Source organism: Leucoraja erinacea, chromosome 1, assembly GCF_028641065.1.
Source record: "Leucoraja erinacea ecotype New England chromosome 1, Leri_hhj_1, whole genome shotgun sequence".
NCBI lineage: Eukaryota > Metazoa > Chordata > Chondrichthyes > Rajiformes > Rajidae > Leucoraja > Leucoraja erinaceus.
In genome coordinates, this window is record NC_073377.1 from 97,123,405 (window position 1) to 97,138,725 (window position 15,321).

Sequence of the window (15,321 nt, forward strand, 5' to 3'; positions counted from 1 at the left end):
CTGTGATTTCATGCCGTGGAAACGAGTCCATGCAATGTTACGGCGGCAGGCGCGGGCACACCGCGACGCCCTGTGTCTCCCTTTCAAGGGAGATGCTAAAAATGCATTTCGTTGTCTCTGTACTGTACACTGACAATGACAATAAATTGAATCATTTCATGTCATTTCATTTCATCTGCCTTAATTGACTAAGGGAGGAATTATGTTAACATATTTAAACATGAATCCGACATTGAAAACCTATGATAAATTTATTAATAACGAATTATAGCCCCTATTTCATGGGGTGAAATCATCATACAGAACTTAAAATTGTTTCTGCAAAAGTTCCAGGTTTAACCACTGGTTTATAGTAGAATTTTTGGAACATTTTTTCCCTAGACCATCCTGCTGTCTCCAGGATTTGGTCCATCGGTACGTCCAATTCCATAGCTGCCGATGTAGCTGCAGCCCTGGTGGAATGAGATTTGAATATGTTAGTATCCACCCCAACTGTTGTTAAAACCTGTTTCAGCCATCTGGAAATAGTTTGAACCGACACCTTTTCGTGGGGTTGTTTGTGGCTGATTAGTAGTGCCATCTCATTGCCTCTGATATTTTTGGTGTTCTCTATGTATAACAATAAATGTCTTATTATACAGAGGCGATCATCTATAGAGTAAGCCCTAAATTCTATTTTGAGGCCTGATGATCCCGGTCTGTTCTGTTTGACTAATTTGTGAATATAAAAAGTTATATTTCTTGTTGAAGATGTCATATTGTCCAGCCTTAACTTATGTAAAGACTGTACCCTTTGTGCTGTGACCAAAGCCATCAGCATTACTGTTTTATGCGTCAGTTTTTGCAGGGACAGAGCTGGTGCTGGAGACCAGTTCCTTAGCAACGTTAGGACAATATTCACATCCCATATATGAGAGTACCTGGTTCTTGGGGGATTGGTATTAAAAATTCCCCTCATAAGTTTGGTTACCAGGGGGTGAGTCCAAACAGAATGACGCTCTGATCCTCGCCACAGATATGCTGAAAGGGCACTTCTGGCGCAGTTAATGGCACTATAACTGAGACCCTCATCATAATGGAGGCCTGCCAGGAATTCCAGAACAGATGTTATGATCTTCGTGCTGTAAGTGATGTTGTTTTTGAAACAATATATCTCCCATTTCTTGGTGTATACCAGATATTGTTTTTTGGTGGACTGCCTGTGAGCCGCTGAGATAATGTTCAATGTTCGGTCCGTCAGTCCCAGTTCCAGTAGAGGTTTCTTTAGACTCTACAAATTAATAAGTTTGTCGTATTGTGACATGGATGGCTATCCCCAGTTACGGGATGAACCAACAAATCTGGTCGTTTCAGGACGGTGATACGGTTCTAAGACCATGTCGAGAATCACAGGGAACCATGGTTGAGTAGGCCAATCGGGCACTACCAAAATACCAGACGCCGAGTCTTGTTGTATTTTGCATAATACCCGACTGATGAGGCAGAAAGGAGTGAATGCATAGAAAAACATTTTCCCCCAATGCAGCGAAAAGGCATCTATTGCTGATGCCCCAGGGTCTGGTTCCCAAGAAACATAGTTTGTTAACTGGTGATTGAGTCTAGATGCAAATAGATCGATATCTGGTATTCCGTACCGTGCTACAATATCAGCAAATACTTTTTGATCCAACATCCATTCGATGTTTTCATTGAATTTCCATGACCTGGTGTCTGCCACTGAATTGAGGTTACCTGGTAGGTAAGTAGCTGATATCCAAATATTTTTCTGAATACACCATTGCCACATTGTATTAGCCAGATTGTCACATGATGTTGATTTGATTCCACCCATATGGTTAATATATGCCACCACGGTGGTATTGTCAATCTGTAGTCTAACATGCTGGTGATGCATTCCAGAACAGTATGATTTTAAGCCATAGAACGCACCCAACATTTCCAGGTAGTTTATGCCAAGTGTCTGAAGTAATGATGCCTCCTGTGCATTCCATCTACCTCCACAGCTGGAGATGGAGTTGGTAGCACCCCAACTAAGTGCACTGGCATCAGTTTGTAGCACCACTGAGGGGTTGCTGACAATGGTAGGGCTGGAACAATGCCGAATGTTATCCCTCCACCATTTTAATTCCATAATTGCTTTGATTGGTAGCTTCATTGGTCTGTCGAAATGACCAGCATTAATTTTGAGTGCTTGTATTTTTGCCCTTTGTAAATTTTGGTAATACAAAGGTCCAAATTGTGTGGCTGTAAAAGCAGCCACTATTTTGCCAATTACCCTTGCTACCAATCTAATAGATGGTTCACTGATGTCAATGAGGTTGTTGCAGGCCTCAGTTAAGACTGTAGCCTTGTCCTTTGGTAAAGTCACCGACATGTGAACTGAGTCAATTGTGAACCCCAAATAATCCATTATGGTGAAAGGCGTTAGTTTAGATTTAACTGGATGGATGATAAACCCCAGTCTCTCAAACAATTGTTTGGTGGCTGATACAGCTAGTTTAGCTAATTCCAAAGTTTTGCCCACAATTAATATATCATCCAGGTAGGCCATGACCATATGTTTTTGTTTCCGAAGAAACGCTAGGGCTGGTTTTCAAAATTTTGGTAAACAGCCTGGGGGCTGATGTTAATCCATTGGGTAGAGCTGTATACTGCCAGCGCTGCCCCATCCATTTGAATTTTAAATAACCTCTGTGATCAGTCCGTATAGGCACTGAATAGTAAGCATCTTTTGGGTCGATGCTAGCCATGAAGTAGCCTGTAGAAATCAATTGTTTGGTAGTAACAAAGGTTTCCATTTTGAAATGAATATACTGTACAAATGTATTCAATTTGGTCAAATCTATGATAATGCGACAACCACCATCTTTTCTGTTTTTGGTAAAGATATTAGACACAAATTCCAGAGAATCGTGTTGGGTTTTTTCAGTAACCCCCTTAGCGTGGAGTCTCACCAGTTCAGCATGTGCTTCCAATTTTTATTTTCGTGAAAGTAGGAACGTTCGGTTCGGTACATGCTGAACTGGGGCTATTTTTGTGCACAAATTCAATGGTATCTCCCTGGATACTGTTTAGGATATAAGTGTCTGTTGTTAATGCACTCCATGCCTCCCAAAAGAAGTGTAATCTCCCACCGATATGTGTATTATACTCAAGTCCGGAAGTGGCGGCGCTGGTGAACGGCTGCAGTCCGTTTGTTTTTACGTTTTTGTGTTGTTTTTTTCGTTTTGTCTAGCTACGTTTTTGGTTTTGTTAGGTTGTGTTTATGTGGGGGGGGGGGGGGGGGGGGGGGGGGGTGGAGGGGTTGAAACAGGGCTTGCTGTCTCTCCCTTCGGGGGAATGCGACTTTTTTGTCATATCCCCTTCTCTGCCTCCATCTGCGCTGAGGCCTACTGGCGGAGCTGGCCACCTCGAGGCTCCGGAGGCAGCCTGTCATGACTCGCCCATGGCTCGCTCCCGTGAGGGCGGCCCAGCTCGGGGCTGGAACGGCGCTCCCGTGAGGGGCTGTGACGCTCCCGTGAGGGCGGCCTGGTGAGGGGCTGAGACGCTCCCGTGTGGGCGGCCCAGCCCGAGGGAAACGGCGCTCCCATGGGCAGCCCAGCTCGAGGGTGGAACGGCGCTCCTGTCGGGGCGGCCAGCTCGAGGGTGGAACGGCGCTCCTGTGAGGGCGGCCCAGCCGAGGGAAACAGTGCTCCCATGAGGGCTGCCCAGCTCGAGGGTAATGGCGCTCCCGTGAGGGCAGCCTGGCGCGGGGCTGAGACGCTCATGTGAGGGCGACCCGGCTCGGGGCTGGAACGGTGCTCCGGTGGCTGAGACGGCGTTCTGGCGGTGGTGGCCTGAGTCCGGGGTTCGGCCGTGGGCCAGTGGACGACGTCATCAACAGCTGCGTCCGCTGGACTGGAGGGCGGCAGCTTCGACCACTCCGAGCCGCGGTGTTTGAACCGGCCCGTTCGCGGAGCTCGGTGAGCCGCGGGACTGATTTACCATCGCCCGGTGGGGTATCGCCTCAGCGCAGAGGGAGAAGAGGAGGGAAGAGACAGCAGCCCTAAGATTTTTGCCTCCGTCACAGTGAGGAGGTGCTTGGTGGACTCACTGTGGTGGATGTTAATTTGTGTTTATTGTCTGTTCTGTTGTCTATTGTATTATTGTATGTATGACTGCAGGCACGAAATTTCATTCAGACTGAAAGGTCTGAATGACAATAAAGGAAATTCAATTCAATTCAATTATCCACACTTCCTATCATTTGTAAAGGACCAGACCCACCTACCTCCATGGTTACCAGTGGAAAGTTTACTTCTTCCTGTGTAGTCTTCGAGGAGGTTGAGGCGCCGGTGTCTGGGTTTGGGTTTGGGGTTTGCGCATTTTCCACGAAGGCCGGTCTGGGCCATGGCCTAAAAAAGACCACTGTCCTGTATGTGCAGCCTTTGAGCTTTCACCAGCTTCTGATTGTCTTGCTCTGCTGGTGGGTGCGTAAGGGTGCTGTCTTTGAGTGTAGGAGGTCCTTCCTGTTGTCGCCTTTATGAGCCCCAGGGTTTTTGCCTCCTCAGGTTGCCCCCAAATAATAATATTGGTGGCTTTGCGTCTCCAGGTTTGCACAGACCTGCGAACTTTGGATTTAAAGCAGGTCGGATGGCATTCTTTCTGATACTATTGATCTCATACTGCGTATTGCAGAAGAGTGCCAGTGCATCCTGTTGTTCTTGCGACATTTCTTTCTCACCCACTGTGCGAGCGAATGCTGTGATCACTGCTGTTAGTAATTTTAGTACTTTCTGGAGTTTTACATCCAGGCTTCTAACTCCTGCTCCGACGTGTTTCCAAATACAATTGTTCACCACTGGAACATTCAGGGATACACAATTTCCTGGTGACAAATTTTTGGCAGCGGTGTCCATCACAGCCTGTTCCTGTAGTTGCTTGAATGATAGGAAATCAATGCTGGATGCTAGTTTTTGTTCTAGATTTTTTCCAGTCTGATCTGGCTGTATGTATTTGGACACCATGTCCAGTAGGTTTTCTCCTTCCTGCACCCCCTGCACACTTGTTGTTTGTTCAGCAAACCCCCCTTCAGGGTCAGCCCAGAATTGACCCCCAGTACTCCCCTCTGACGAGGGAGATGCACTGTGCAGCCCTATGTAAGGAGCTGCTGTGAGTGTTTTGTATGACCCACGGTGACTAGATTCCATCTCCCGGAGTCTGTCACGTTGGAGCATCTGCTCCATAAGCCGCTCCATCCGGCTCCAGCGCACACGGTCGCTGGCCGCTCGCGGCATCTCCTCAAAGTCGGACTCATCAGAGTCAACGGCTCTGTTAGTTTTCCGTTTTGCCTTCCCGCCCGGCCGCGGTGTTGATCTGGCCGGCGCGGGGGTGAAGTCAGGCACAGCTGATCCCATTACTGGTGATTCTAGTGCCATCAGCCGCTGCTGGCTGCTCGCAACTTCACGGTCCTCCCCAGCCAGCTTTGTCGCAGCTCTAGTCGACTTTTTGGTTTTATCCATCGTTTTCCCACCTGTGAAACAGTACGGGAAATAACAACAACCGCAGAGTAACTCGTTTACCTGTCGGTCTCGGCTTTTAAACTTTCCGCTATGGGGGAACGTCGTTCCACTCCGCCTGTCGTTTCGCAATGCGTGTAGCGATATGACACGCATGCATCCTGGCGGGTTCTTCACGTAGTCACTCACGTGACTCCAAAGTAAAATGTGAGGTTATCCACTTTGGTAGCAAAAACAGGAAGGCAGATTACTATCTAAATTACGTCAAGTTGGGAAAAGGGGAAGTACAGCGGGATCTGGGGGTCCTTGTTCATCAATCTATTAAAGTAAGTATGCAGGTAGAGCAGGCAGTGAAGAAAGCGAATGGCATGTTGGCCTTTATAACAAGAGGAGTCGAGTATAGGTACAAAAAGGTCTTTCTGCAGTTGTACAGAGCCCTAGTGAGACCACACCTGGAGTATTGTGTGCAGTTTTGGTCCCCTAATTTGAGGAAGGACAATCTTGCTATTGAGGAAGTGTGCAGCGTAGGTTTACAAGGTTAATTCCCGGGATGGCGGGACTGTCATATGCTGAGAGAATAGAGCAGCTGGGCTTGTACACTCTGGAGTTTAGAAAGATGAGAGGAAATCTTATTGAAACATATAATATTGCTAAGGGTTTCGACATGCTAGAGGCAGGAAACATGTTCCCGATGTTGGGGGAGTCCAGAACCAGGGGCCACAGTTTAAGAATAAGGGGTAAGCCATTTAGAATGGAGACGAGGAAATACTTTTTCTCACAGAGAGTTGTGAGTCTGTGGAATTCTCTGCCTCAGAGGGTGGTGGAGGCAGGTTCTCTGGATGCTTTCAAGAGAGAGCTGGATAGGGCTCTTAAAGATAGCGGAGTCAAGGGATATGGGGAGAAGGCAGGAACAGGGTACTGATTGGGGATGATAAGCCATGATCACGTTGAATGGCGGTGCTGGCTCGAAGGGCCGAATGGCCTACTCCTGCACATATTGTCTATTGTCTATTGTCTATTGTCTTGATGAATCGGTGATTCAAAACTGTAATTGAGGGATGTCTGTAAATCCCCAAGTGGACGCCTGTCTACGCTGGTTTCATCCTCTCAATGTCTTTTTGTAAACGTGCTTTAGTACCGCATTGAGGTACCTGTATGGCCTATGAGGCTGTTACCAGGAAGTACTTAATTATCATAATCATACTTTATTAGCCAAGTGTGTTTTGCAACCTACGAGGAATTTGATTTGCCATACAGTCATACCAATAAAAAGCAACAAAACACACAAAATACATTTTAACATAAACATCCACCACAGTGACTCCTTCACTCCTCCCGCAGTCGGGGGCCTCAAGCCTTCCGTTGATGGGGGCGATCTTGATTCCCGTAGCTGCTGGCGTTCGGGCCCTCTGCATCGGGGCGATCAAGCTCCCGCATCGGGGGGGAGCTCAGCTCCCCCGCGCCGTGAAATCGGTCGGGCTGGTCGAAACCTTCTGCGTCGTTGGAGCTCTCGACATCTACGGTCTCAACACAAGATTGCGAACTCCTTGATGTTAAAGTCCGCAGACCGCGGTTGGAGCATCGATCCCAGGCAAGGTATCAGCCCACCCCGCGGTGGGGCTCAAAGTCAGTCCCAAGCAAGGTCTCCAGCTCCATGATGTTAGGCTGCAGAGCGACCGGAGATACGACTCGGAAAACAATCACATCTCCGGCACGGTAAGAGATAGAAAAAAGTTTCCCCCGTCCCCCTCTCCCACCCCCCCACGTAAAACAAAACAGAGAACATTAAAACAAACTTTTACAATACACTAAAAATAACAAAAAAAAGATGAAAAGACAGACAGACGGTTTGCGAGGCTGCCATCGTCAGCGCCCCCTGGTGGTATCAACTCATCTCTTTCATGCAGTGTGAAATCAGAGTTCCACTACCAATGGCAGACAATTCCTTTGGTTATCTGGATCACCTCTTGCCCTACCATGGACTTGTTTTCTAATTGTGTTTCACACGTGTGTTTTGTTCTTGCATAGTCTTTTTTCTTTTCAGTGTCTTGTAGAAATCATGTATAATTTATGTATAATTTATGATTTTCCTTGTTGTCCGAGTCTATATGCATGTGATGTTGCTGATGCATTCCTGTGTTACTGCCCAATCCGTTTCCACAAAGGGCGTTTTTGAGTCTTAAGATGCATCTACGGTTGAGGAGTCACTTCCACCATAAGGTTTGGGATAAATCTTTCTGCCACAGGCAATGATAAGAATGTAGGAGGAATAAAATGGGTAGCATTAGTGGACTTCAAAGTCAAACCAAGCATTAGTCATCAGGTTATTGGTATGGAAATGCCACCAAATGTGATCTTCTTCTTCTTCTTAAGCCCTTTGCTTCTCCAGGGAGCATAGGCCATTGACAAATCTCCTCCACCTCACTCGGATGTTGGCAGTTCTTTTTCGAGATTTCCCCAGTTGAGCACTTTCAGACATTTCTGTCTGGACATCTCTTCTCCAGCTGTTCCTGGGATGACCTCTTTTCCTTTTTCCTTGGGGGTTCCATTTCAGGGCTTGCCGGTTGATGTTTGTGGCAGGTTTCCTGAGGGTTTTCTTAGACTGTTCCCTCCACAACTCTCTGACTGTTCCCTCCACTATCCCTTTCCACCCAAACCACCCCCTCGTCAGGTACTTTTTCCTGCAACAGCAAGAGATGCAACACCTGTCCCATTACCTCCTCCCTTGACTCTATCCAGGGACCCCGACAGTCCTTTTAGGTGAGGCAGAGGTTCACTTGCACCTCCTCCAACCTCATCTACTGTATCCACTGTTCCAGGTGTGGACTCCTATATATCAGTGAGACCAAGCGCAGACCGGCCAATCGTTTTGTTAAACACTTTCGCTCAGTCCGCTTTGGCCTATGCGATCTCCTGGTTGCCAAACACTTTAACTCCCCTTCCCATTCCCATACTGATCTTTCTGTCCTGGGCCTCCTCCACAGAGAGTGAGGCCAGACACAAATTGGAGGAAGCACATCTCATATTCCGTTTGGGCAGCTTACCACCCTGCAATATGAATATTAATTTCTCCAATTTCAAGTAACCCTTGCATCCCCTCTCTCTCCGTCCATCCCCCACCCGAGTTGTTTTACTAGTTTCACTGTCATCCTGCTGAGTTTTATTGTATCACTCATCACCTTCCCCACAGCCAACAATGGACCATTGTGGGCTCCACCTTTCCTTGATCATTGTTGCTTTTAGCATATCTTTCATTCATTTGTTTATGTACCTTCTAAACCTCTCGTTTCCCTCTCCCTTGAACCTCAGTCTGTAGAAGGGTCTTGCCCTGAAACATCACCTATTCCTTTTCTCCAGAGATGCTGCCTGATCTGCTGAGTTGCTCCAGCTTTTTGTGTCTATCCTTGGTGTAGGCCAGCATCTGCAGTTCCTTCCTACATAACATTATTGGAAACAATTAAGAGTCTTTATAGCAATAGAACATTTTGTTTTAAAAGTAAATAAATAAGTAAGTAAGTAATAAGTAAGTTTATTGGCCAAGTATTCACATACAAGGAATTTGCCTTGGTGCTCTGCCCACAAGTAACAACATTGCAGTTACGACTGACTCAGAAAACACTAAACATTCATAATAATAAAACATTAATGATAAAACACCATTGATCAAGCATGTGAACCAACAAAATACCAGATCAAAGGGAGGCTACAGATTTTGGCCGTTGAGTAGAGCAACTACTCGTGGATAAAAACTGTTTTTATGTCTGGCTGTGGCAGCTTTGACAGTCTGGAGTCGCATTCTAGAGGGAAGTGATTCAAAGAGTTTGTGGCCAGGGTGAGAGGGGTCAGAGATGATCTTGCCCGCTCGCTTCCTGGCCCTTGCAGTGTACAGTTCATGAATGGAGGGAAGGTTGCGGCCGTTAACCTTCTCTGCTTATCGGCGATTCGCTGCAGCCTCCAGGTGTCGTGCTTGGTGGCTGAGCCAAACCAGACCATGATGGAGAAGGTGAGGACAGACTCTACGATGGCCGTGTAGAGTTGGTCCATCATTGCCTGTGGCAGATTGTGCTTCCTCAGTTGCCGCAGGAAGTACATCCTCTGTTGTTCCTTTTTGACTGTGGAGTCGATGGTGGCCCCCCACTTAAGGTCCTTGGAGATGATGGTTCCCAGGAACTTAAAAGACTCCACAGATGTGACTGTGGTGTTGTTGATGGTGAGTGGGGTGTGGGGAGGGGGAGCTCTCCTAAAGTCTACAATCAATTCCACTGTCTTAAGAGCATTGAGCTCTAGGTTGTTGCAATGGCACCAGGACGCCAGCTGTGACACTTCCTGTTTGTAGACAGATTCCTCCCCATCCTGGATCAGTCCAATCAGGGTTGTGTCATCTGCATACTTGAGAAGCTTGACAGAGGTGTCTGTGGAGGTGCAGTCGTTGGTGTAGAGAGAGTAGAGGAGAGGAGAGAGTACGCAACCTTGCAATGCTCCTATGCTGAGCGTTTGCTGGTCCGAGATGTGCTTTCCCAGCCTCACATGCTGCTTCCTGTCTGTCATGAAGCTGGTGATCCACCGACAGAGGAGTTCAGGCACAGTCAACTTGGAAAGGTCGGAGTGCCTGTGGCTTTGCCCAATTATTTGGTAGAGTACTATGTCATTTAACCTGATTATTGAGAGAAACTAAAGTTTCATGACGGCGTACAATATTTATTTTACTCTTGCTATTTAGGAGGCTGCCCTGCCCCCTGGTGCAACAAGTAAGAATGACAGGCATTGCCAAATAAAACTGGAAACCACTGGAGCTGCTCAGGCTGGTCTGTCAGCTTCAGTATTCAGTATTCAGTATTTCTTTAATATCATTTTCACTGAGTACTCGCATACACAGAGGAAATGAAAAAAATGTTGCTCGATCAGTTTCCATTCAATGTAGTTAATAAAAAAGGATAAATACATAGAGCTTTAAAAACAAATTAAAATTACCATGTCTAAAAACAGAAAGTAGGCCTAAAATTTACAATAGAATAAAAACAGACATTCCCTCCGACAATGGCTTTACTTTGATAGGTGCCTAACTGTCAAAGTATGGACGAGGTTGACTGTTGGTGAGCGATATTTGGGGAGGGGACAAAGTCCGTTAATCAGTCTTATTTGCAGCTGATGCTCCTGTACCTCTTCCCAGATGGCAGAATGGAGAAGATGTGGTGTGATGGGTGGTAGGGGTCCTGGATGATGGAGATGGCTCTACTGATGCTCCGCTTCTTGTATATCTCCAGCAGGAAAGGGAGTGGGGAACCAATGATCCTGCTGGTGGTCTTCATTATCCTGTTGAGTTGATATTGTTCGTAAGCCTTGCAGCTCCCGAACCAGGAAGTGATGCCGTAGGTCATTATGCTTTCGATTAATTAACGGGAAAGATTATTGTTGATCCTTCTCTTGGACAATATTCCTGACCACTAAGTTTTATCAGGAGTTTCTAATTCAGTTGCAATTCAGTTTATCAGCATTTCCATGATTTTGCCGTGGTATCAGCATTAAAGTGATCGAAATGCGACCGAGGCAATGAGACATGTCAGCAATGCATGGATAATAGACTTTGCTGCAGTTTGGACATACAGTATGGCACATAACACTGGGATGAACTACTCCATGTACAAGAAAGCACAAGGAGTATAAGCTATACAAGGAAGTATATTGTAAGAATTCCTTGTCTCAAGCAGCACTAAAATGAATAAGACAATTTTCCTTCAAATAAATAATACCAACTCTCCTATTTACGTTTCAGGGTCCATCTGTAATATCATTGACATGGGGAGTGTTTTACTTTAAAGAAATAAAGGTCAGTTCATTTTGAATATCAAACAAGCAGTTTTTGAACCCCGCGACGTGAAGTCTGAATTACTTGATTTGCAACAAATAGAAACTGACATTTCCGTGCAGTGGCAATAAATGGTGTGTCACTTGGTTCTACAAAGGAGTGATGTGCAGGTTTAGTTGGGGGTATAAGCTCAGACAGGCTCCTGTAGGTGACCACGATAGGGGAAGGTATGGGCCAGGATCATCAGATTGTAAAAAAACAACCAACCCAATCTGTACCTTTGGCCCCATTGGCAATATTAGCTGTACGATCACACTGATTAGTGAGCGAAGTTAAGCTTTGGTGATCAGCTGGAGTAAGAACGATCACTATTATCAGCCTGAAAGTAGATCATTGTCTCAGTACTGGGTAGAAAGAAAAAAACACACCGGTTACTCTTTGTTGCAGGTCAGATCAGCTCTTCCGAACATTAGAATAGCAAAAGCAGAGTTAATTAAAATATTGATTCGTTGATTCAGTGAAAGTCACAGCTTGGAAGGAGGCCCTTCCACCCCGATGACCATCGATCATCGGTTCACACTAGTTCTATCTTGTCCCACTTTCTCATCCATTCCCTTCACACATTTGGGGCAATTTACAGGGGCCAGTGAACCCATGAACAGTCTTTGGGATGTGGGAGGGAGCATCCGGAGGAAACACACATAGTCACAGGGAGAATGTGCAAACTCTACCCAGCCAGCACCTGAAGTCAGGATCTAACCCAGGTGTCCGGCCCTGTGATGCAGCAACTCAGCCAGTTGCACCACTAGATAGAGTTTTGGTCAGAACATTGGGAATAATTCTGACTCCACATTATTGAATGATTAGAGGCACTGGAGTAGGTACAAAAAAATTTTTAAAGCACCAAGTACAACTAGCAGGCTAGACCGCCTCTCTCTAAAAAGTGATCCAATAGAAGTCTCAAATTATAAAGAGTGAATGTTTTCAGTTGTAGAAACCCCCAAATTAAAGTTGACCATAAAATAATAACAAACTCAGCAGGTTACTCAAGAGAAATTGCTCAAGACTGTTGAGTATGCGGAACTCGCCAACACATAGAAAGGTTGAAGTTAAGAACATAGGGGCTTTTAAGCGCCACATGAATTAGGTGAGGTTGGAGGCGTAATGGAGTAAAGTTGCATGAGACTTCCATGGTGAAGGTAAAAAAACAGATTTAAAGGTATAAAGGGTATACCAATGAGCCAGACGTCCATATGGCCTGTTTCCATGCCATAACACACTGGAATTCCACTCAATGGAATAAATGAATGAATGGCAGCTGATACCTTCCTGGATCCAAGAACACAAACCAACTTGCTAATTCAAAACTGGTCAGTCAAACTGTGGTGTTGGCTGTTACAATTGTAGGAAGGAATGTATTTGTACGTACAATTGAATCATTTCATAAAGGTTAAGTATGACAACCTTGTGCTTTTCCAACAAAGCTTTAATCTTTGCAAAGTAGAGATTATTGCAGGAGACACAAAACTTCAGGATGCTGCTGTTGTGATTTACTCAAATTGTTCAAAATAACTGGATGTAGCTGCAACGTTTAGCTGCCTTTGCAATAATCTGGGAGTGTTTGATCTTAGCATGAATTAACCAAGTGGTGCACCATTTCCCATTGCTGACAACTCACTCTTGCATAAGGACAGATAATATATTGAAATTGAGAATTAGTGAAGCATTAGCATTAAATTTATTGATGTAAGCTCATTGATTTGCTGTGTTTATGGACTAGGAGATTTAATTCCGGAAATAACAAACTAGATTCTTAGTTGGCATTGAGGGACAAACACAGTGACACTGAAAGGTGGTTCACCATGGTGGCAACACAGTTAGACAAAATGATGAAAACAGCTTATATTGCACTCGCATTAGGATGGGCATTGACTACAAGAATTGGGATTTCATATTACAGCCGCATAATACATTGGTGAGAGCTGGAGTAGTGTGTGCAATTCTGGTCACCACATTATGGGAAGGATGTAATTAAGCTAGAAAGGGTGCAGAAATGTATCACAGGAAGGTTGCTAGGATGGTAGGGCTTGGGTTGTGAGGAAAGACTGGATAGGCTTTAATTATTTCACTGGAGCAAAGGATGCAGATGAGTGATCCTATAGAGGTTTATAAAGGGAAGAATCTTTTTGGGGTAAGGGACTCCTAAACATGAGTTTGTTGAGAGGGGAAAGAGCTAAAGGGGACCTGAGCAACAACTTTTTTGCACAAAGAGTGATGGATATATCTGCCAGAGCCATTGATAGAGGTGAGTACAAATACAATAGGCTAATAGGATTTGCTCAGGAAGGCATCTTGGTCGATGCTGGAGAATCGAAGGTACACAAAAAGCTGGAGAAACTCAGCGGGTGCAGCAGCATCTATGGACGAAGGAAATAGGCAACGTTTCGGGCCGAAACCCTTCTTCAGACGCACAGTCTCTTGCCCAGAGTAGTGGTGAAGCAGAGGACATAGGTTTAAGGTGAAGGGGGAAAAGATTTTATAGGACTTTGAGCAGTAACATTTGGTGGGTGTATGGAACGAGCTGCCAGAGGAGGTAGTTGAGGCAGATACTATTGCAATGTTTAAGAAGCAATTAGACAGGTACGTGTATAGGACAGGTTTATAGGAATATAGGACAAATGTAGGCAGATGGGACTAGTGTAGATGGGACGTGTCTGTTGGTGTGGGTAAGTTGGGCTGAAGGGCCTGTTTCCACACTGTATGACTATGACCTATGTTTTTTTTCAAAAATGAAACTATTCTGTTTCCAGGGATCACGGAATTTTGTAATACTCGGTTTTGTGCTGGCCATTGCACTTACTGGAACCATACTCATTGGTTTGTCTAAAGTGGAAGGAATTGTCTGACCTACCCTGTGCAGCAACTGAATAATGGAGTCCGCCATTTCTCAGAAGCAACAGAAACCTGCTGAACAATACCTGAAAAAAATTAATATTTGATTGTATGCTTTTGTGCAATATGTAATGCTGCTAATTTAAGATTAAATAGTCTCAAGCTTTTGGAGGGCATTGACTCTAACTACATAAAGTGTACAGGATAGTCAGGAGTGCCTTAGTAGAAAACTAGTAGAAAAGCTTTTGTGTCATAATTTAAAGAACGTTTTGCTGTTTGTTACCTGGATCCTGACACCCGTTCAGTCTTATTGTTCCATATTAAAAATACGCTATATGAAGTGTCTTTTAAGTAACTTGTAAGATCTGGGGTACACTAAATAGTAAACAGGGCAGCAACCTGCTTATCATCTAGAAAACCGTAAATAAAAGTTACGGTTGTAGTTGTAATGTAGCAGCAGTGCAACGTTACTGTTGCAGTGTCTACCCCCCCCCCCCCCCCCCCTCTCCCCATCCTCCCCCCTCCCTCCAATCACTCTGGTCCCGTTATCTCAGCAAGGCAGTGTGTTTCCTTTGTTTACAGACTCTGCACACAGGCAGTTGAGGAGGAATTCATCCATACAGAGAGCACTGATAGGTAATGCAACCAGCCAAGTGAGCAGAATACGGGACACAGGATAAAATAATTAAAAGAGCACTTCAACCTAGTTTCTAGTTAGGGTTTCCCATTGATAGGCCAGTTAATGCTCAATGATATCCTGAATTTGCAGAGAATAACTAATGACTAAAATCCAGTAACCAAGTCCAATTGGGGTAACTAACTGTTGAATTAGTGTGCAAATATATTTGATCTATGGTCTTTTACCCAAATGCTGGAAGATGTTGAGCATCCAATTGGGAATAGGTTGCGTATAGAATAAAAAGTAACAGCTGCTCACAGTTGGGACATGATGCACTATGCTTAAGGCCTGCGACTTTGCTGCATTCATTTAGTTACGCAAGAGATGTATCAGGAGGACCACCACTGTTCAGTGATGGTTAACACAGGACAAAGCAAATTCATAACAAGGCTAAATCAATGTAAGGGTAATGGTATTAGAGACAATTAGATGTTTGAAAAATAGCA

At 45.1% G+C, this 15,321-nt stretch overlaps 1 protein-coding gene across 2 annotated transcripts in view; it reads left to right on the plus strand.

The window, feature by feature from the left end:
- The window catches only part of LOC129699861 (transmembrane protein 144-like), a 124,629-nt gene extending 109,935 nt beyond the window's left edge, over window positions 1-14,694 (plus strand). For both annotated transcript variants that reach the window (XM_055640000.1, XM_055640007.1), the window contains 2 exons: window positions 11,272-11,325; window positions 14,115-14,694. In XM_055640000.1, coding sequence (XP_055495975.1) covers window positions 11,272-11,325; window positions 14,115-14,210 — 150 coding nt within the window. In that variant the 3' untranslated portion in view covers window positions 14,211-14,694. The remainder of the gene's footprint in view (window positions 1-11,271; window positions 11,326-14,114) is intronic.
- The last annotated feature ends 627 nt before the right edge of the window (window positions 14,695-15,321 follow it).